Source organism: Glycine max, chromosome 19, assembly GCF_000004515.6.
Source record: "Glycine max cultivar Williams 82 chromosome 19, Glycine_max_v4.0, whole genome shotgun sequence".
Lineage (NCBI taxonomy): Eukaryota > Viridiplantae > Streptophyta > Magnoliopsida > Fabales > Fabaceae > Glycine > Glycine max.
In genome coordinates this window covers 49,769,882-49,793,085 of record NC_038255.2, presented here as the reverse complement: position 1 = coordinate 49,793,085, position 23,204 = coordinate 49,769,882, and the positions used below count along the sequence as shown (strand labels likewise).

Here is a 23,204-nt window from a genome sequence, read left to right as displayed (position 1 = left end):
CATTTTTCCTTTCCTAATTTCAGGTTAAAGATAACAAAAAATTGAATCATTAGAAACTGTATTGAATGCAACTTTTGCCTTCAAAATTAAGAAACAGTACTGCTTACATTACATTTCTACCGAACAACTCTTTCTAGATTTTAGACAGCGTTTTTGCACGCATTAAATATCAACTCGAATTTTACAAAAGCCAGATAAGGATAGGTGAGGTTTCTACAATGCTAGTAAAGAATCAGAGTCTCCAATAATATTTCACAAGCAACAAGTAATCCAAGTGCTGCCTATACAAACTGACAGAGACAGGGTATAAAATAATTAATGTTTGTAAATATAAAAAATTCATGATAGGGGAGGAAAGGATAGAAATTAGAAATTCAACAAATACTTTTGAAGCGACGCAAACTAGGCGGTTTTATTTGCTTGAATTCCATGAATGCTCGAAGCTACTTCCCCAACATCAAAACAACCAGTTATCCAGAGCATATTTTATCTTTATCGTCCTTTTGGATTGACAAATTCTGACAAGATGGCATTTGGATTCTCATTAGAATCGCTGCTAAGGTCATGCTCACTTCCGAGGCTCAAGTTTTTATAGTGACGTGCCATGTCGTTGTCTCCCAAGCCTACATCTTCAAAGTTACTTTCCTCAGCACGAGCAGAATGAGTTGAACCACCTTCAACATTTTCTTGCAGGTTGAGAGCGAATTCGAGATTCCACAAGAGATCATTCATGGAGGGACGATCGGTACCATGATCAGACAAGCACTTTTCAGCCGTGTCTACAAACTTGTTCAAGCTTTCTGGATTGATCTTTCCCTTGAGACATGGGTCAATGAGATCCTCTAGAGTTCCTTTCTGCTTGCAAAGCAATGCCCAATCAGCAAGACTGACCTGTTCCTTTGGAAGGCTAGGATTGAGAACCGGCCTGGCACACAGCGCTTCAAACAGAACAACCCCAAATGAGTATACATCAGATTTTTCAGTCAACTGTTGCCTCCTGAAGTATTCAGGATCCAAGTAGCCAAAACTTCCCTTCACCACAGTACTAACATGACCAGTGTTCATGTTTGGACCCGTTTTAGACAAGCCAAAATCTGAAACCTTGGCATTCCAGTTTTCATCCAAGAGAATGTTTGTTGTTTTGACATCTCTATGAATGATGGTGTACTTAGCCCCAGTGTGAAGGTAGTGAAGCCCTCTTGCAGCTCCAATGCAAATCTCCAACCTTTGCTTCCATGACAGAGTAGACATAGGCTTGTTGCCCTTGTAAAGATGCTCTCTCATGGTGCCAAGAGCCATGAAGTCATAAACCAGGCACATCTCATCATTTTCCTCGCAGAACCCAATCAAGGACACCAAATGCTTGTGTCTCAGCTTGGAAAGCATTTCTATTTCCGTTTGGAACTCATTAACTCCTTGTTCTGACTGCGGGTTTGACCTCTTGATTGCCACCTTCATTCCATTATCAATGACACCCTTGTACACCTTTCCAAATCCACCAACACCAATGACGTTGGCCTCGTCAAAATTCTTCGTCGCTTGCTTTATCTCTTGCAAGGAGAAATAACGGCAAAGACCTTGAGCCATGGCAGATAAGTTGGCACTGCTAACGCTCTTCCCAGACGAGGCAGAGGATTTGCTGTGTGAGTTCAAATAGATGGGAAGCCAGCTTGTCTGACCCTCTGACCCTGGAGCTCTCTTCTTCTTGTTGTACACAACGCATAATGCAGCCATAAAAGCTAAACCAGCAGCACCTCCAGCAGCTCCACCAATAACAGCATGCTTGTGATATGCTCTGTGGCTAGTGAAACCTGCTTCCTCATCCTCTTTCTGCTGCCTGAGGAGCATCTCCGAAAGCTGAGGATTGGGACCAGACAAGTCTGTGTCATTGAGCTTGAATATTTCCACTCCATTGAGCATGGCATCATAGTACTCGGGCTTTGAGTCAGGTGAAGGGTGGAGAGCCAGCCAAAGCTTGTCATCACCCTCCCCATCTTGGACATATATCACATAGTCCTTATAAGTTGGCACTCCCTTACCTCCTGTCCACCCTATGACATCAGCTTGAGCTTGTGCCGTTTGGTTGTTGAGAAATACGTCGAAAACAATCTCATTGACCTTGGAGTAATAGTAATCACAAAAATGCAACCTTACAAGGTACATGGAATTGGGATCAACTTGGAAGATCCATGTGAGATTGAAGCCCATGTTGACATCCTTGTCAGTCCCCATTGATCTTGACGTGGAGTAAACATCAGAAGGAGCAATGTACTTTGGCATGGTCTGGTAATCAATTGGAACATTCTTCTCAGCTTGGTTGGTCACACCAGTGCCTGCACCATAAAGGTAAGGCGTGTCATCATACCACATCCTTGTAAGGCCAGAGTCGTGTGTTGGAGATATGTACTGTCCACCAACATTTAGCCTAACCATGGTTTGCAAATTCAAGCTCTTCACATCCGTGGTTTGGTCAGCATAACCTACCAATGCCCCAGAATCAAACAACTCGGGCATCGGGATCAGCTGAAGGCCGTTGACAAAAGCGAATGTGCCATTGTATTTATCAGAAGGCTTGAAGGTGAGAGTCAAGGCATCTGAATTCAAAGGTGCAAGGGAGTACTCTCTATCAATGTAGGCCTGTGAGAGGGCCTCACAAGTGGTTGTAGCGCTGAAATTGGAGAGGAGGGTAACCCCATTTGCAGTCACGGAGAAATATGAGTCAGAGGGATTGAAACTGCCATAAAGAGCAGGGTAAAAATGGAGCCTGAGCCAATAGCGCTTATCGGGTTGGACGGGGAATTTGTATGTTGTCTCGGATGTGAAAACACGTGCTGACATGTATGGAATCTCAGACATAAGAGAAGGATCTTGGTAAGAGGCTTTGGATGTGATTGAGCCACCTTCTGGCCCCAAGAACTTGCTATCAGGGCTCCATTGTCTTCCATCAGCATCTTTGGCACCCCCTCCATCCAACCCACAACCCAAGATCAAAGAACCTGGCTCCTCATTCCAAGCACCAGCATCAATCTCATTCAACAGAACAAAGACACAAACAAGAGAAAGCAAAAGACCTTTTGCACTGGAATGTTGCATGATGATTGAAGAAGGGTAATAAAGAAAATCCAAAGGAGAACACGTTTTGGTTTGGCCGTACAGGAAAAAATTAGATTACAAAGATATATATAACTTACAAGACAAGATGGGTTTTTATTGTCCTGTACGCCAAAAAAAAGAAAGTGGCTTCTTGGTTTTTCTTTGTGCTCCGATTATGGGGATGCTATACGGTTTATTTACGTCATTTTAATCATCTATGGAGATTCAAGCAACCAAAAAACTCACCTGGGTTGGAGGTACCAAACCAGGCAAGAAGGAGGAGGAGGAGATGAAGTTAATTAATTTCTATCTTTCTCTTGTATTATGATCACTTGGGAACGTTTTTTTTTTTCCTTTTCATACTTGGGAATGAGAGGTGGGGAGTGAGAATCGTAATTGAATGAATTGGATTGGTTACAGCGTGGTTTGAATTTGAAACATACGAGTCTAAGCTCTATATTTAGCATTCTATTATTCTTCGCTAGAATTTGTTATTCAACCCCTAGTTTCTATCATTACACGCACTGAAACGAGGTAATAAACATGCATGTATTGTCGACTCGTACAATTTGAATTTGGCTTTCATATCACCCACCCAAGAGGCACACATGCATATACCATATGCAAATATTCAACATAATCTGTTCGAGTTTGGTTATAATGAGTTTGTTTAAATTTAAAAAAATCTTTAAATTATATTAAAGCATTTTATATAAGCATTTAGGATTTGTTTCTTAAAATAATTTTTTTTTTAAAACAGGAACAATTTAAATAAATACACTTGAAATGAGAAAGAACATTATTTAGACAAACTGCTTGTTTCGTTCAACACATAAGTTTAACAATACTCACTCAAGATAACACACTAAAAACACTGAAAGGATTGCAACTAAATTTTATCCTTATATATGCCATGTATAATATTGATAAGTATGTCTTTTTAGGAAATTAATTTAGTTATTTGAGTATTATTCTTTTTATTTACAATACTTTTTGGTAAATTATATTTATTTAGATCAAATTATACTTATCCACAATGCTCTTTCTCGTTTTGTTAAAATATATTGTTTAATCTTTAATTAAATGCCACAATTACACTTCCAATACATGATCGATGTGAGTAGTACACTATGTTCTCTTCTCGTATTAAAATATACAGTTTAATCTATTTAACTTAATACGGTTAAAGAACATTCTCTAAAACAATTTAAAATGTTTATCAATTAAAATTATAATACTACCCCAACCTAGTAAAATATTTTCAATTTATTAAAGTTATCCCTGACGAGTTTACCATGTCTACGTACACATCAAAGTTTCTTCTTTTCTTACCGAGTTGAGGGTAAAATAATAAAAAAAAAGACTTTCTTTTTGTTTTGTTTATTTAATTAATTTTTGAATAAAAATAATGATATTTTTTAAAAAAATATTTACAAAATTCACCAAAAAAGGTCTTTATAAAACATAAGTTTGTTTTTTTTTTTAAATCATGTCATCACTTAAAAAATTCATATAATTATTTAATTTAATTTTGACCATTGTTAATATTTATTCGTTTCATTTCCATATAAGAAAAAACTCTTTTTATTAGATACTTCTAAATCTAATCTAAATTTATACAAACACAAACAAGTCATACAACAAATTTTTTAATTAATGTACAGTTTTCTTTTTATGAATAAGGAAATATGACAGAGCATTTGAATATTACTTTTTTATATTTTATATTTAAACATATTTAGTTCTTTTAATACGAGAGACGTCATCATGTTTTAGTCTCCTAAAGTTGTTTTTTAGTTTTTCAAATATATAAAATATTTTTTTAATTTCTATTTGTATACGTGTTAAATGAGAAATATTCCATTCCTAAATTGTGATAACTTTTAATCACCAAAATTTAATTTTTAAATTATAAAATTAAATCCCAGCAATCAAAAGTCATCATAAATTATGAATTTATTATTCTCACTATTTATAGATGGGAGAGGGATTAAAAAAATATTTTTCTAATTTGAGACACTAAAAAATAAATTTTAATTTGGGACACTATAAAAAAATTATATATAACTCTAATTTGAGAAACTAAAAAACATATATATTTAAGTATTTATATTATTATTAAAAAATTAAGTAATTAAGAATTGTGTAAGAGTTTAGATTTCTTCGAAAAGATTTGTTATATGTATATATACTCCAATTTTGGTTGGTTTGTTATTGATAATTGCAATTTTGGTTGGCTGGTTGCATACAAGACTGAGACACATGGTGCATGAAGTACAGAGTGACACAACAGCAACACAAAAATTAGTAGTATAAACTTTGACACTAAAGGGTAACGAACGAGACATGATGGATGAGTTGCAATGTTAATAGTGGAAGGAACCAAAGAGCCTCATATAATTTGGGAAACGGTTCAACGTAAAAGCATATTCTCTTTAATAACGAAGCTTTTACCCAAATATATTCCTCAGCTTTCCCCTATAATTAACGCTGTTGTCAGTTACAAATGGATGGTAAAATACCAATCACCAAAGTTAAATCCCCATTAATAGTTCCTATTTAGTTCCCTCTCCATTTTCCATTTTCACCATTCATTTATTTCATCAAACGTTAACACACTCTCCGTCGTTTCACCCTAATCAACCCTTCAGGGCGCGCGAGGTAGCCAGCCTCGTTCTTTCTGGGCTGCCTCCGCCGCTACCACCACCCACACATTCCTACCTAAATATTCATTCATTATTCATCTTCAACAAAAAAAGAGTAAATTAAATAGCAAGCATTTTTACTATACTAGATACATACATACATACATACATTGATATTATATGTGTATATATTGAGTGATCACGTGTGTGTATATATATATATATATATATATATATATATATATATATATATATATATATATATGTATATATATGGGGGAAGTAGAGCAACAAGTACGGTTCCAGCAGCAGGTAGAAACGGAGTTTCAGCATTTGTCACTGAAGAAAAGGAAGCGCTGTTTGTCGAAGCAGCAATCGATTTTGGAGGCGCCGCGAGACATTGCGTGGGAGAGAAAGAGGACGACGAGGACTAGGAGGAACAGTTTTCGCAATTGTGATGATGTCACGGACGATGATCTTCACGAGCTTAAAGGGTGCATAGAGTTAGGGTTCGGATTCAACGAGGAAAACGGGCAGAAACTGTGCAACACCTTGCCGGCTCTCGACCTCTATTTCGCCGTCAATCGCCAGTTGTCACCGGTCTCCACCCCTCATAGCCGCCCTTCTTCTTCCTTTGGGAGCCCCGTCAGTAGTGCACCGCCGCCTGATTCTGATTCTTGGAAGATTTGTAGTCCAGGTATCAACATACATACATACATATATATATATATATATATATATATATATATATTATATTCATGTTTAATTAATTTTTTTTCATGGTATTGATGGAATATTTATTAGTTTTGTTGATGACGGATCTTTATATAATTTGACTATCCAGCATTTTTTGTCTGTCTCTTTCCTCCACAAAATTTTAACACCTTATTTAAAATGACTAAACCAAAATGACTAGGATCATTCATTTCTTGATTAATCCATAGTTTTCAGTTGGAAGAAATATTTTATTACCTATAATAATATTTTTTTAACTCAAATAAAATTATTTTCCATAAAAAAGATGCATGAAATTTCTTACCACAATTTCATCTCATATATGTATGCATGTCATTCCTGCAGCCGATTTCACATCTATTGATTCGGATCAATCTAAATATGAAGCAATTATACTTTCATTTGCTTCATGTATCCTATACATTAATTTGATAAGGATAATCTTGAATATCTCACCCCCCCCCCCCCCCCATATGTATTTATGAAGTGTTTATATAAGCTTTTAAAAATGTTATGAAAATGCCCACCAAAAAAAATGTTATGAAAATCTAATATAACCTAGAAACTTAAAAGAATCATCTTTGATGAAAAATAAATAAAAATTGTTCTATTTAGGTAAGATTTTTTTTAAAAGGGATGAGATTGATATTATTGTTATTTATAGATGATACATAGAAACTGATTAACATATGATAACAATGATTTTTATTTTACTTTAATAATTTTTAAAAAAAATGTTCTTAATGTGGATTTGCAGGATTATAATTATTTATTTTCTATGTTTTATGAGTTTTTATACATATTTTGATATATATCTTGCATATATCATATCCTAGATATGCTATATCATAGTGATCAATTCATTGATATTTGCAATGAGTGCTTAAAATATTGCGTTGTTGCAATAATCTGCTCGCTGGATATGTGTGTAGGGGACGACCCTGAACATGTAAAGACCAAGTTGAGACACTGGGCTCAGGCTGTAGCTTGTTCGTTAATGCAGTCTCATTGAAGTGTGGGATGTATATTCTAGATATGCACAGAGAACGAGGAGGAGGAAAACAAAATACGGAAGCAGAAAACTAAGGAAAGAAGACAAGTCTCGTTCTATTTTTATTTTTTTTCGTTTTTGAACAGTTAAAACAAAGGAGGAAAAAAAATTGTGCAGCTTTCCTTGGGGGTTTTTGGACCTAAACAAACGCAATGGTATGCTCCAATTGGTTGGTTAATCATCACCCCACTTTCCTTCAACTTTTTTTTTATATGTATATGTTTTTCGTATGTGGAAATGTCTCTCCGAGGTCTATTCTTGTATACAATTTTTAGCCACAGGTAAATACCACAGCATATAGGGATTTGTCTTTCTTTGCAATGATTCAAATAAAATGTATTTGTATGTAAAATTCGAATTTAATTGAAATGATGAAGTAAGCGTCATAAAATACGATAAAATTAATTATTCTTTCAACTTATGAAATGCATGCAACAACATCAAAACATGACGAGTTATTACTAATGTAAACTTAGTTTGTTTTAGCGTGTGTTTATATGAACGTTAATAAAATTGATTTTAAAGTAATATCATTTATATTTAGTTTTTTTTTATTATAAAAACATGTAAAAAAAATTTAATATAATTTTTTTATATAATGCTAAAAATTACCTAAAAGTTAAACTTGTTTCAGTTCAGGATCTATTTTATATCCAGCCAAAATAGTTTTCAAATTATGTGTGAAAAATTATCTAAATTTACATTAATTAGCATTTCAATGCGATTATGAAGAATCTATAATAAATCAAACATACAATTAAATATATAATTGTACATAAATTGGACATGTGTAACAATAAAAATTTGCTTATGTTTTAAATAACATATAACATAAATTTTTTAATTAGTGAGATGAATATTAATTAGTTTTTTACTTACGTAGATTTAATCTACTTTGCAAGAAATTTCAATTCCACAATTGTATTAATTTCGTACTTTATAGAAAGTTATTAAATAGTATGAGTACAAAAGTAATTAAGCTTGTGCACTGGATCTCTAATGAGAAAATATTACTTCTTTCAATAGGGTGTGGAACACTTACGCCACCTTGACGTTTCAAATGCTTCGTTCATTTGAAAGTATTTTGCTTTATTTTCTACAAAATTAAGGGAGATCCTCATGGAAACAATTTTACAAAGAACTTAAGTGTAAATTAAACCATGGTATTTTTTATGAATTTTTCTAGGTTTCTTTTTCAAATAATTTTCCTTTGATATCATGCACATAAATTCAACAAATATAAATTTAATAATTTATCACTCGATCATTCCTTCTTAGCAAATCAATGTTAAGTCTAACAAGCTTGTGCGTCAAAGCCTTGCGTTTTTTTTTCTTGCTAACTGACGTAGGGTATTGAGAAAAGTCTTGAAGATCAAATATTGGAAAACAATTATACATTCGAGGGTTGATAAGAGGCCCGGCCCCCACACACATCTCATCCTCATTATAATTGAAAAGTTGTTAGATGCAAGTAACACAATTTTTGAGTTAGTAACTTAGTGAAAATATTACAATGCAAACTTCAATTTACTCTACCTATCACAATATCTAAAGTTTATCATAAGGCGCCAGTAATAGTTTTTTAAAATTTTAGAATATTTACTTTAGAATTCCTCCTTTCTTTCTTGTTTTCTTTTACTTTTTTAAATTTTTATTTTGTTTTTACTTTTTTAATCAATCATACCAAAAGAACATAATCAAAAGAGGATAATACAACCAGTGTCATTCTAGTAAATAAACATTGATTACAAGTTGTTATTAAAAAATACTTAACATTTACCATTGAGCGTCCAAATCAACGGTGTGAATTTGTTACAACTTAATTAAAGATGTTCAGTTGGAGTCATAAGTATATAGTGTGTTTGGACGAGAAAATTTAAAATTCTAAGAATTTTAAATATTTTAATTGAAATTCTTTTATTTTCAAAATTTTGTGTTTAGATAAAAAAAAAAGTTATGAGAGTGAAAAAAATAAATGAAAAAAAGAAAAATATGATTGGTGTGCTAGTTATGCGTGTTTCTCCCCGTATGCTTACACCCGATCGATATTACACGAAGCTCATGCAGTATTTCTTGGAGAAGGAGAAGACGGTAAAAAGATAATTTCAATTTTTCATCTTTTAAAAGGAAATTGAAATTTTAGATTTTTAGTTGTTTAAAACTCTGTTTTAAAATTTTAAAATTTTAAATTCTTCAAAAAAAATATCTGAACAATGAATTCTAGATTACAAAAATTCTAATTCTCTGATAAATTACTTTCCTCAGTTAAAATTTACTATCCAAACGCACTCTAAGAGATTTTATTAATCTCAAAAGAATTATCTTTAATGAAGTATGCATGTGACAGACAAAAAATAGTTAATGCTTTGACAATAAAATACTTTTGCAAGTATCTCAACCTTGTCCATGTGTACGACCACCCACCTTAATAGAAAGTAATACTAGTTTCAAGAAAACTCTCATATTTATTCATGTGAAATTCAATTTGATCATCACAACCTATAATTTTGTCAAAGTCATCAGTTTTGTATTATCACTTTAAAAAATCTTTTGAATTCTTATTTATAGAGTGATCATTGTAACAAAGAAATTCAAAATATTTATTTAAAATATATATATATATATATATATATTTAATAAAAAATAACATTACAAAAGATTATGAGGAAAGTACATATTATTATGGGAAAAAATCTCTTTTCTCTATCTTTACCTTATTTTTAATTAAAAAACATATTAATTGAACAATCATTAATTTAGTAAATATTTATTATTTATTCAGTTATCATTGTAAATAAAAATCATCTAGTGAGGTACTTTCTTAATAATTTTTCAATAACATATATTTTAGTATAGAATAATAATTAATGAAATAAATATTATCACTTCTTTAATTATTTTTTTGATAGATTTATTTATTTATTAAATTTCATGTTAAATTATTTATTAAATTATGTATATGATAATTTGGAATCTCATTCTTAAGGTATTTTTTAAAATAAATTACATCTTATATATATATATATATAATCTCTTTTAAAGATCTATTAAATCATGTTTTAATAATGTTAATAACCGCGCACATGATTTCTTTTAAAATTTCTCATATTATATTATTTTTTTAATCTTAATTTCCCGGTTACTGACAATAATTGATATGATTTGGGTAAAATTCTATAGTATCCATTCCTTATACCTATATTTAAAAATGAAACCTTACTCGATCTAGACTTACCTGGATAACCATTTTAATCATCATTTTCATATTAGGTACTTATGAACTTACATTCGTAATCCACACTTTAATCCTGAATAAGTATATAATAATAAACCAATTTTTTTATTAAAATAATTACTACAATCATAGTAAAAATTCATTTTTAAATAATATAAGCATAGCATTAAAAATAAGTAAACTTAACATTGATTCGTTCAAACTCAATTCATAAACATTTAATAATTGTTAAAATTAATGTTTTAATCGCTTAACAAAAACTCTAATTAAAGGTGATTTTTTACTCTTTGATAATCATTCAACATAATAATTTAGAATTTTCTACTCCCTTATAGTTATATTGTTAGAAATTAGAGACTTAGAGGATTAATCATAAAAATATAATTGATTTTCTCATGAAATTATATATATATATATATATATATATATATATATATATATATATATATATATATATATATATATATATATATATATATATATATATATATATATATATATATATATATATATATATATATATATATATATATATATATATATATATATATGATATGTGCACCATAGATGGAATATTATAATACTTGTTCCCACACCCATATGCACGTAAAATTGATGGTACATACCGGCTTTGTACATTGCGAGTAATTACTCATCTCATTTGTAGATATTTTTGTATGTACTAGTAGGGTGTGGGTACACTATGTCATTCGTGCCTCTAGTTCATCGTGAGAAATAAATATTAATTAATTCAGAGTTCAATAGAAAGATAATTAAAATCTAATAAAATATTATTTATGTCAATTTCTAACTTGAATAATACTTAAATAATTCAATTTTAACTCACATTAACATTTGCGTTCAACCTCAAGAATTATTTCCGAATAGGGAAGTTAGTGTAACAATTTATATACAAAACAAAAACAATTATAATAAAAGAATAATTATTACAAATTTAATAATTAAACATCTTTCTCTTTTTGTATTTAATATTGTTAATGTACTATTTACATAAATATATAAGAAAATAAATTTTTCATTGTATGATATTTATTACATATATTATAGTCAAATTACACAAAACTATTATTATTTTTTTTTATCTCTACACTAATCTTTTTATATTTAAAAATACTAAAAACATTACAGTAATACATATTTATATGCTACACCAACATTACGTTAAAGTGTATTTGTTATTGGAGGACTTAACATTTACCTTTTATAAAACCTTTAAATTATTCAAAGTATATAAAAAAGTTAGACATTATCACAAATATATTTAATCTTTTTTTAGGTTATATATATATATATATATATTTAATCTTTAAAATTTAAAAAAATGTTATGTACCAGTATAAAAATATTATATACATTTAATCATAATTCATCATATATAATTGAATAAAAATTTAAAATTATTTTACATTATCAATACATAACTATTAAATTTTTAATATTAATGTTATCATTATTTCACTTAAAAAAAAAAGCATTCTCATACATATTTCAATTACCTTTTTAATTATGTTTACTTAAATTGGTAGATATTGTCCTTACTTTTGGGCGAATTTTTTTTACTATCATATCATAAGATCATATTTATGAGAACGATGATTACTTTTATAAATATATTAAAATTAAAATTAAGATTATGCATTTATTGTTAGAGTGTAATAAATTATGCATAATTTTGTTTGAAAAGAAAAAGAAAAGGTGTAGTAGAGTTGCGCCTACGCGTGTTTGTGCAATTGTGCCTCGTGCCATGGCATCTATATATATATGACTCACTCTGTAACCTTTACCTTAAACTCAGACTGTGAGCGAGACTCGGTAGTAATAGTATAGTCTACAAGGTTTCGTATTCTACTACTTGAAACCTAACTCTTCCTTCTTCTTCTACATTACTCCTATGGCTCCCGATGCTTCCGACGCACTTGCAGGTCACATCCTTTTTCCTCTCTTTCTCTGTGTTATCTAATTACTGACTCTTTCTCTCTCTCTCTCTCTCTCTGAGTGCAGTAAGGCAGAAAGTTCAATTATTTCTGAACGCGGCTCGTACTGGTTCAATTGATCTCTTGAAGAGTATGTAATGTATTATTATGTTTTGTTTGTTCGTTTGTGTCCCTCCATACTGTGTGCTAAAGCAGCAGCATTTTGGTTTGGAAGAATTGGCGTTGCAGCTGGACGAGGGCAAGGATTTGGCGAAATCGGTGGAAGCAATAAAGGACGCCAACAAGAGAGGAGCACTGCATTTTGCCGCGCGAGAAGGCCAAACCTCTGTTTGCGAGTACCTCTTAACCGATTTGAAGCTCTCTGTCGATTCTCAAGATGATGATGGTGCTTCCTCTCCCTCCCTCTCTCTCTCTGTATACTATATTGTTAATACTTGTAATCTTTTACCTGATGATAATTGCCATTGCTTTTCAGGCGAGACTGCACTCATTCATGCTGCTCGTCAGGGACATACCGCCACCGCTAAATATCTGATTGACCACGGTGCTGATCCTACTGTGGCTAGCAATTTAGGGGCCACGGCATTACACCATTCTGCGGGGATAGGTCCCTTCTCACCTCACCTCACCTCACCTCTCCTTTTTTTTTTTTTTTTTGAAATAGATGGATAGATAGGTAAAATATGTTTCAAGTTCCTCAATTTTCTATCAAAATTGGTTTTGGTCTCTATACATTAAAAATGATGATTTTTTGGTAACTTTTTTTTTTTTTTTTTTTATATTGGTGAATTTAGTCCCTAACCCTAGTATCCTAAGGGGATGTATCTTTGGGGTGTAGCGTATAGGATTAGGATTTTAAAAGACATTTTTGTGATAAAAAGTCTTGTGGTTATTCAAAAGACTTTTAAATGATATAGAAAGTCTTGTGTAATCACGTGGTTGTTTATTTTGATAGCTTTATCATATGATTTTTTTTTATCACGATTTAGCTATCAAAACACAAATTTCTGTTCCATACCTTCCCGGAGTAAGACTATCAAAACTATCAAGATTTTTTTAAGGAGGGTCTCAAAATTTAGTGGTATTCCATTTAGACTTTTTACTTTGTTCTCTTATTTTTCATGTTCTCTTCGAGTTTGTTACCCTTATTTCTCATGTTCTCTTCATTTTTCTCATTTTGTTGCAGGAGATGCTGAGCTGCTCAAGTACTTGCTGTCCAGGGGAGTTAATCCTGATCTAGAAAGTGATGCGGGAACACCTTTGGTTTGGGCTGCTGGTCATGCCCAACCAGCTGCTGTCAGTGTACTGTTGGAACATGGTGCAAATGTGAGTCCTCTTTTACTTTGTTTCTTTTTCTTAATATAATTCGTTGGAAGCTTTGGTTCTATTCCTTACTACTACTACTACTCTGTCCTAAAGAAATTTTATTCGCTTAAAATTTTATTGTTTTTGAAGAAATTTTATATATTTTTAATTGGATGTGCAGAGTATTTCTTGGTGTTGGTATCTATTGTTCTGGTTCTTGTTTCAAGAAAAATACTTTTCTTTTAAACTTTTGGATCAGTGGATTTGTGAAGAAGTTGTGGATGGACCACATGTCATCATTAATCAATATGCTAGAGTGCAGAATTTTTATATTTCCGTGTCAATAATTCCATGGTTTAAGTAGTGCAATCAGCATAAGCTTTATCAATTTGCCTTGTATGGTATGGTTAAAAACAAATGATCTTTAATAAGTGCAATCAGCATAAGGTTTTAATTTTTATATTGAATAGACCCATTTCATATTCCCTTTCATCTCGTTGATGTTGCTTTGCAGCCGAATGCCGAAACTGATGATGGTATTACCCCACTCCTTTCAGCTGTGGCAGCCGGTTCTCTAGCATGCTTAGAGCTGTTAATTCAGGTTCCACATCTTTCTCAACCTGTCACCTTTGAGTTTTTTGTATTGCAAATTAGTTATACAAAGTATCTGTGAAACATGTGCACAGTTGATTTACATAGATACTCCAACAGGGAAATTGTAGAAAATTTATCAGTACTATATTTGATGGGTACAATACGTAGATTATAAATAATAAATAAATACTGGCATTCCTAGTGTGTATGGCAATTGTTGTATGACAATTTCATATGGCACCAGTTTGAATGCTAGTAAGAAAGAAAATAAATAATAAATAAATATATAAACCAATATTCTTCACAACAATCAAAGATGCAATTAATGGTCAGCAAATGGGGACAATAGCAGATATAGGTTGGGAATGGAAGCTTCAGTGGGGTAGGTTCTTCTTGGAGGCTGAAATAGACACGGTTGCAAAATTTATGGAAGACTTATAGCATCTGACAGTACATGTGCAGCAACAGTACATGTGGAGATGGGAGGGAGATTCGAGCGGTAAGTATACAGTGGGGAGTGCTTACGAATTACTCAATAGGAATTTGCCGTTGGAGAGTTAGGATGAAACGTTTAATGCATTATGGGAGATAAAAGTCCCAAGTAAAGCAACAATTTTCGCTTAGAGATTGATCAGGGAAAGACTGCCTACAAAGAATAACTCAAGAAGGAGGAATGTGGAAACTAATGACGTCACCTGCCCATTTTGCAGAAGTCATGATGAGGACGAGGCTCACTTATTCTTCACTTGTGCTAACATCTTGCCGCTATGGTGGGAATCGTGATCATGGGTAAATGTAGTGGGCGCTTTCTCAGAAAATCCAAAACAACACTTCCTTCAACACTACTACTACAATATCAGTGGACTTAGGCCTCAGGTGGCAGACCTGGTGGATTGCTTTGACATGGTGTATTTGGCAGCATAGGAATAGGATGGTCTTCCAAAATGAAAGTTTCAACAGCCATAAAGTGATGGAGGACGCTCTATTTTATTGCTGGACCTGGCTTAAAAATCTGGAGAAAGGATTTGATATCCCATTTCACTCATGCTCCAGTAACATTAGGGATAGTTTTTTGTGTTGAGGGGGGATAATTTATATAATACAAGTTAGGCTGGTTGGGTACCTAGCAGTTAGCCAGATCTTTGGTTTCCTAATTCAAGTTGGTTAGCATGTATTAGGTCACCACAGTTCTGCACCTTGCAAATGCTAGGATGTATATACAACAGTACTGCTTGTACTATTTTTAATATTCTATAATATATATATATACTTTTGCTGATAAAAAAAATAAAATTTGTCAAGTGGTTTATTGTAGTAGTAATAATGCCATAAAAAGTTAACAACTTTATGACCGACGATGCAATCTGGTTGACAATTTATTTCTATGTTATATATTCATCAGAATTAGTTATTTAAAAGTACATATGTCCAGTATTACAAAAATGTACCTCGTCAAAGAGCTAATGGGAGGGGTGTGTTAAGTTATTAACTGACTAAATCTAGATAATGAAAAAGGGAAAGAAGAATCACATACGTAAAATATGTTTAAAGTGACAGTAAGCTGGATGAGCCTTGTTGAAGAATGCACTTTTTCCTGAAAGATATCTCTACAAGTAGCCATACCCTTCCTTTGATGTTTATGAAAGTACTCTAGAAGCATGTAGATCTATAAATATCTCATTTAAGAAATCAAATAGTTAATGATTTATTCAGAAGAAATATAATGCAGCATGGTAACTGGTAAGTTATGTACCAAAGACTTTTCCAATACATTGATTTTACACAATTGTTTTAGTGGTTTTATGTGAAGATGTGCTGGTTTGTAGGTATTTGTGTTTACAAGATGCTGCTTTCTTCCTGTATGTTTTTCATCTCATGCTCAATCTATGTCATTACATTAGAATCTTTATACGCAGGCAGGTGCTAAAGCAAATATAAGTGCTGGTGGAGCAACTCCTTTGCACATCGCAGCTGATAATGGAAGTCTTGAACTATTAAATTGTTTATTGAAAGTGGGAGCTGATCCTGATGTCTCTGACGAGGTGAGAAAGATTTTAAAGTTCGAACATTATCTTCTTGTACTGTTAGTGTGGGAATCAATGGCTCTTTCCAGTAGTCTTAAAGTTTATTTATCTTAGAAAAAAGAGTTCTTAAAGTTTACTTGTCTTAGAACCCAGTAGTCCTAGGAACACAAAAACAGTACTCGCGTTTATTTATATTTTCAAGATCTTTCCAAACTTTCAGTATGATTAATGGCTCTTTGCTTGGCACATTTAGTAGTTATGATTGTGGTAAACAATGTGCTGCAGTTAATATTCAAAATAAAGTTTGACATTTGTTTGCACACAGGATGGTGTCAAGCCAATACAAGTTGCTGCTGCAAGGGGCTATCCAAAAGCTGTTGAGATATTGTTCCCCTTGACGTCCAAAGTAGATACTATTCCTACTTGGACTGTTGATGGGATACTTGAGTATATGCAATCTGAAACTAGAAAGCAACAGGTACGGAAATTTTAAAATATTCTTTTATGCCCAACTGGACTGAGCAAAGCCATATATCTCTTCTGCAAGAATATCAAATAACTATGTGTTCTTTTGAATGTGGCAATATGAAATTATGCTTGAAGTAATTACAGCATTCTCTTTAAAATACAAATATTTGTCTTGTAGATTTGTAGGGTGTCCAGATGGAAATATGATAATTCATTTATTTTTTTTGGCAAAAAATAGGGCAGTATCTAGAATTTTGCTTTATCTTTCTAAATTAAATTGCTGAGGAGCAGAAGATTTGTCTGCATAAGCTAACCAGCAAATATTCCATCTTTCAACATAAAATAGGCTCTATATACTTCTGCCACTACTAAATTTCTCAGTCCTTTAACTGATTTTGCTTACAATTTTAACCAGAATATATTCTTGATCACATTCTACTCACTTTCATGGTTAAAAAAATGCACAATTAATGCTTTCTGATACTAGTTTGCATGCTGTTTGAGAAAGTGAATTTCTTGGTCTTTTTGCTAAGTATGAAGGGCAATATGCAGGATGAATCGATAAATGCAAAAGAAACTAATCAGCCCAAGGAAGCTGATTTTCCGGAGCAAAATGTCCCTGAGGTGTGTTTTTCTTTTATGAAACATTTATAAGCTGTACTTTTTTTTAATTGGGTGCTTTGCAGCTGTATTATTCAATGTAGAAGAAATATGTAGGTCCCATATAATCAAGATAGTGAAACTTGAGATTATACTTGGGATTTAAAAGGGTTCACAAGGTCATAAATCATGGGATTGTTACACGAATTGTAGGATCTGAAGAAATTTGCATGTCACTTGTAAATATTCTAATCAATGGTCCCTTGTTCTCATTAAGGATCCCTTGGGTTTTAAATAGTGGCGTTTAGCATAGTGAAGTCGTCCCTGGCCAATACAGGACCACTGTAGCGCCTATCATGGGTGAAATAGCAGTCGCAAAGGTCGAAGTGGCAGGACTATCTCTTGATTAAAAAAATGTAGCCTCTGAACACTAATGTTAGGGCTTATTTGGTAAGGGTTATTTTTAGATTTCAAATTCAAAAACAACATTTTGCTATAAAGTCAATTAAATGGCTGTCGTTTCTCAAACTAATCGTAATTTAAAATATTTTTTATAAGCACTATTGAGAGTGAGAAACACTATTCGGGTTTTAAAACACTGAGGCACCCTAAAGTTAATAGTGGCTATGCCATTGTCTCCTATCTTGATACAACGTTTTTGGAGCTAGCCACTACGTGCCACTATTGGGGATTTAAAGCACTGAGGCACCCTAAAATTAAGAGGTGACCAAGTGAGTTAACCTCAGACTAAACAAATTTATTCCTTTTTGTGAACTAATGCAATAGAGAAACGAGAGAAATACCCAAATAAAGATAAGTTGTAAGTGTTCTACCCTCTGTAATTGTCTCTTGATGAACGAGTTTCTTATTATCAAAGTTTTCCTACATCAAGGCAATGCAGTTTGCTGCTCATAAGGTTCAATAAAGTTTCTTCCTTTTCGCTACCAATATTTAACCAGCTTCTTTTAGTTTGCTGCATTGTCCATCACAATTTGGACAACATTCTCTTCATCAACCTCTTCAACAGTCATCCATCATCTTTAAAAGATTGTCAGTTCTTCTACATGTGATAAATGCATCAATATCAATATGTTTAAGAAAGATGGCCCCTTCAAACTGTTCACCAAGAAGTTCAGTATTGTCCCCCTTCTTTTTGTTAGTTCACCCATATGTTATTATGGTGCAACTTGTTTTTTCCATGCAACTCTATGTACTTCCTAAGCATCCTTTACACTATTGTAGGGTGGTATCCTGAGCCACATACAATTGAATCAAACATAATTCCAAATTTTTTGTTCCTTGCCACATTAAATGGTTTGCATTGTTGTAGAAAAACTTTGCAATGTCTTTACAAGAATGTTCCTTATGATTCTTCTTAAACATTTGATGGCGGTTTGTGAGCTGGCTCCTTCTTAAAAATATTTTTTAGAGTTGACATCGTCCTCCCATTCAGAATTTTTTCTATTTTTCACCAATTTTATGGCGTTTTGTCAACTCTTGATTTCTTGATTAAATTTTGCTGCAAACCCAGAACAACATCAAACATTTATTTCTTTGCATCATAACTAACATTTTTGCAAGCGCCAACATCTTTTTGGGTTCCAGCCAAGTGGTGCTTCAAGTGATAAACACCTTTAGTGATGATCTTTTGACAGAATTTGCACTAAACTTTTCTAGGATCTCCATTAGCACATGTCATGCTTCCAGGCCATCAGTTCTACTACTAGGAGCATTTTTTACCATTGTTTTAGGATGCACACTTTTTGAGGAGGCACCAATAGAGTTTTAACAATAGCAACATTGGAGGCAAAGGAAGGACTAGCACCCAAAAAAAAAAAACAGACAAACTCGAAAAAACATAACGAGCCCACAAGTTCACGAGTTTATTCATCGATCCTATCAATGTTATTTCGTGGGAAACTCTAGTGGTGCCTCCTCAAAGTGTGTGTTCTAAAACAGTGACAAAAAATGCTCTTTGAATGTTTGAAGTAGAACTAATGTGGCTTGGAAGCATGACATATGTGTTGATGGAGATCCTAGAAAAGTTTATTTCAATTTGTCAAAAAATCATCATTGGAGGTGTTTACCGCTTGAAGCATCACTTGGCTGGGACCCAAAAAGATGTTGGTGCTTGCTAAAGTGTTAGTGATGAAATGAAATAAGAAATGCTTGATGTTGTTTTGGGTTTTCTACAAAACTTAATCAAGATTTGACTAATAGGAGGATGTAGAAGTTGGTGAAAAGGGATTGAAGGGGGAGGATGTTGGCAACTCCAAAAATGTTTTTAAGAAGAGGGGAGTTAGCTCACAAACCACCTTCAATCAAATGTTTAAGAAGAATCATAAAGAACATGCTTTTAGAGACGTTGCAGGGTTTTTCTACAATAATGCAAACCATTTAATGTGGCAAAGAATTTGGTGTTGTGCTTGATTCAACTGCAAAACGTGCTCCAGGATTTAAGAAACCATCCTACCATTAAATTATAGTAAAGTATTTGAAAGAAGTTCAGGTTACAAAAGATGCTTTTGAAGTATATAAAGTTGCATGGAAGAAAATAGGTTGCACCATAATGACATATGGGTAGACTAACAAGATAAGGAGTATGATATTGATGTGAAGATGTTGGTGAAGAGAATGATGGACAATGCAAAAAACTACAAAGCTGTTGGTGAGATGTCGGTGATGAAAGGAAGAAGCTTTATTGGACCCCATGCACAACACATTGCATTTACTTCATGTTGGATGACTTTGAGAAGAATATACCCATTTAACAAGAGATAATTATAAAGTGTAGAAGAATTATGACTTATATTTATTCAAGGTCTTATTTCTCTATTGCATCGCTCCACAAAAGGAAGACATTTGTTGAGTCCACGGTGGTTGTGATGACGATTTTGACGTAAATTAAATTTTTAAAATATTTGATTTTCTATTTGGTAAATTTTATAGAGATTTTATGATTAAATGAGACTTTAATTTGAATTTAAAATGTTTTAATCTTAGTCTTTCATTTTAATTTAATGGATGAGAATGACCGTTCTCATTCTCTCATGAGAAGACCATTTTCATATGAAACGTCCTCTCTATATATATTTATTTCTAATTTATATGCATACGTATAAATTTTGTAGGATCTTACTATCCCATGATTTGTGATCTTGTGATCCCTTCCCAAGTATAATCTGAAGTTTGACTACTTTGTTCTCAATATAGTGGGTTCGTGTGCAGCACAACGGAGAAGAGGAAAGACGGGATTGTTCAATAAGTTAGGGTGTCCTTCTAATTGTCGATTTGAAGAAGACATGTGCTTGGGTTTTTTCTTGAAAACCCTTTTTCTTGATGGGTTGTGAACCCGATCCATTTGTTTTGCTTTTAACCTGAGAAAATTCACCACAAACTTATAAGAACACAATGAGCTTTTTGTGTACATTCTTAAACTCTCTTAGAAGATATTTGAGCTTTTATGACCTTGTCAAGTTGGTAATCTGTGATTAATCGTTCATCCCTATGATACAAAGTACATTTTTGAACTTTCAGTTAACTGAGTATAAAGTTTATCTTTGTAATTTTTATTTCTTTGTCAACTTATCTAGGTGGCACCTGAAGCAAAAAAGAGAGCAGCAGAAGCAAAGTCAAGAGGGGATGGGGCTTTTAAAAGGAATGACCATCATATGGCTATAGATTTTTATACCCAAGTAAAGTCTTCTGATCTCTCATTTACCTCTTGAATTTCTTCCTCTTCTGTAACTTAGATTTGTCGAGTACTTGCACAAGTTCAGATAATCCCTTCTGTTAGTTATATGTCTACACAATGCTATTATGAACTTACAGTGTCTACTGGAGTAACTGGACATGAGCATACCGCCTGTACTTCATTCTATATGATGATCAGTTTATCAAATGCGTTTTTTTCTTATTTTTCTTTTTTAAATGTGTCTATAGGCAATTGATCTGAACCCCATTGATGCTACTTTGCTATCCAATAGAAGTCTCTGTTGGATTAAGTTGGGCCAAGCTGAGCATGCTTTAGCTGATGCAAAGGCCTGTAGAGCTTTAAGACCAGATTGGCCAAAAGCTTGTTATAGGGAAGGAGCGGCTCTGCGTTTGTTGCAGGCATGCTATCTCTGAAAACTTTTCCATTATTAGCAGTATATATGATTAACATTTCTAAAGCTATACTTGGTTATCCTTGTTGCAGAAATTTGATGAAGCTGCAAATGCTTTTTATGAGGGAGTAACGCTTGATCCTGAAAATAAGGAGCTTGTAAATGCGTTCAGGTCTGCATACTATTTTATTTATTAACACTTCTTGGCTTATAGACATTAAACTATGCAAAAGGAATCAATATGATCACCAAGATTAAGGATGATTCCTATGAACGAGGCAAACATAATTTACAGAAACATGCATTATACACGTGGAGCATTGCATAAGAGAGTGCTAGTGTGATGACTTATGACTGTTAAGAAAAAAATATTAAAATCACTGGATGAGGGTGAAGACCATGTTAATGCCTGTCTGTCAATAAAATTGGAGCAAAAGAAAAGTTTAACTAACAAAATTATAACAGAAACTACTGTATCCTCGGTCAACAGATGTGATTGCTACTCGAGTTTTAAGTGATTTTTATAGATGCAACTCACATTGTCAACCTAGCACATATAGTAGTCTTCAATCTACTAAGTGGTTTATGAAAGTTGTTAGCGAGTGCATGTGTACTGTGTAGCTCATTGAGTATCGTCTATTACAGGGAAGCTGTCGAGGCTGGGAGGAAATTTCATGGAACGGCTGAAAATAAATCATAGTTTAGCCTTTTGTTAATACCATGTTTCAGAGAGAAGAGATCAAAATATTGCGGGTGGTGCAGCCTTATTCACTTGATCCTTTTTTCCCCAATGTGTGTGTGCGTGTTTTCTTTAACTAGTTACTGTCGTATAGGAAGAGTCAGCTAGTAATCTGTTTCATTAAATTGTTTTAGTAATTATAAAGGTTATGCTTATTTGACATGTTCCAAAATTGTTGCAGAATTAGTACACATTATGAAAATGGCAATGCAGGTTCATGGGTATTTCTCCCATACTGTTGTAGGATTCATTTGTTTAAAGTTCAGAATTTTTTTTATAGAATTAATTCTGAATTGTCAACATAGTTAAGATGTGTATTTAAAGATTTACATTTAAACATATTTTTGGTTAGCAAGGGTTAATATGTTTATGGTAAATGAGATTTTTATTTTGGATTTCTAATAAATTTTTTTGTTATATTGAATTTTTGATATATCAAAACTAAACTTTTATTTTTGTTGTCAATTAAGTTTTTTTATTATATTGAATTTTTTATATATCAAAACTAAACTTTTGTTTTTGTTGTCAAATCCAATATCATAAGCCCGCAAGACATAGAAACATAACAGTTTATTATTATTATTATAGAAATCACATGTATCTAGTCGAGTAAAATAATTATAAACAATATAAAAACTAATTGCAATATTTAGA

General features: G+C 32.6%; 2 protein-coding genes across 2 annotated transcripts; one reads left to right on the top strand and one right to left on the bottom strand.

The window, feature by feature from the left end:
• Window positions 1-86: 86 nt before the first annotated feature.
• Window positions 87-3,576, bottom strand: LOC102659961 (receptor-like protein kinase ANXUR2). The gene has a single exon (XM_006604782.4). The coding sequence runs from the start codon at window positions 3,091-3,093 to the stop codon at window positions 493-495; it is 2,601 nt and encodes an 866-aa protein (XP_006604845.1). The 5' UTR covers window positions 3,094-3,576; the 3' UTR covers window positions 87-492.
• Window positions 3,577-12,562: 8,986 nt separating this feature from the next.
• LOC100793914 (ankyrin-1-like) lies at window positions 12,563-22,783 on the top strand. Its single transcript, NM_001255176.2, is given in 13 exon segments — window positions 12,563-12,702; window positions 12,782-12,844; window positions 12,929-13,099; window positions 13,190-13,321; window positions 13,901-14,040; window positions 14,534-14,620; window positions 16,530-16,655; window positions 16,963-17,115; window positions 17,658-17,729; window positions 21,299-21,400; window positions 21,648-21,818; window positions 21,904-21,983; window positions 22,457-22,783. Coding segments are annotated over 13 exon segments (1,383 nt in total). The 5' UTR covers window positions 12,563-12,671; the 3' UTR covers window positions 22,512-22,783.
• The last annotated feature ends 421 nt before the right edge of the window (window positions 22,784-23,204 follow it).

Excerpts from the sequence above, each read along its gene's own strand:
- LOC102659961 (XM_006604782.4), bottom strand. The coding sequence starts at position 3,093 with ATGCAACATTCCAGTGCAAAAGGTCTTTTGCTTTCTCTTGTTTGTGTC.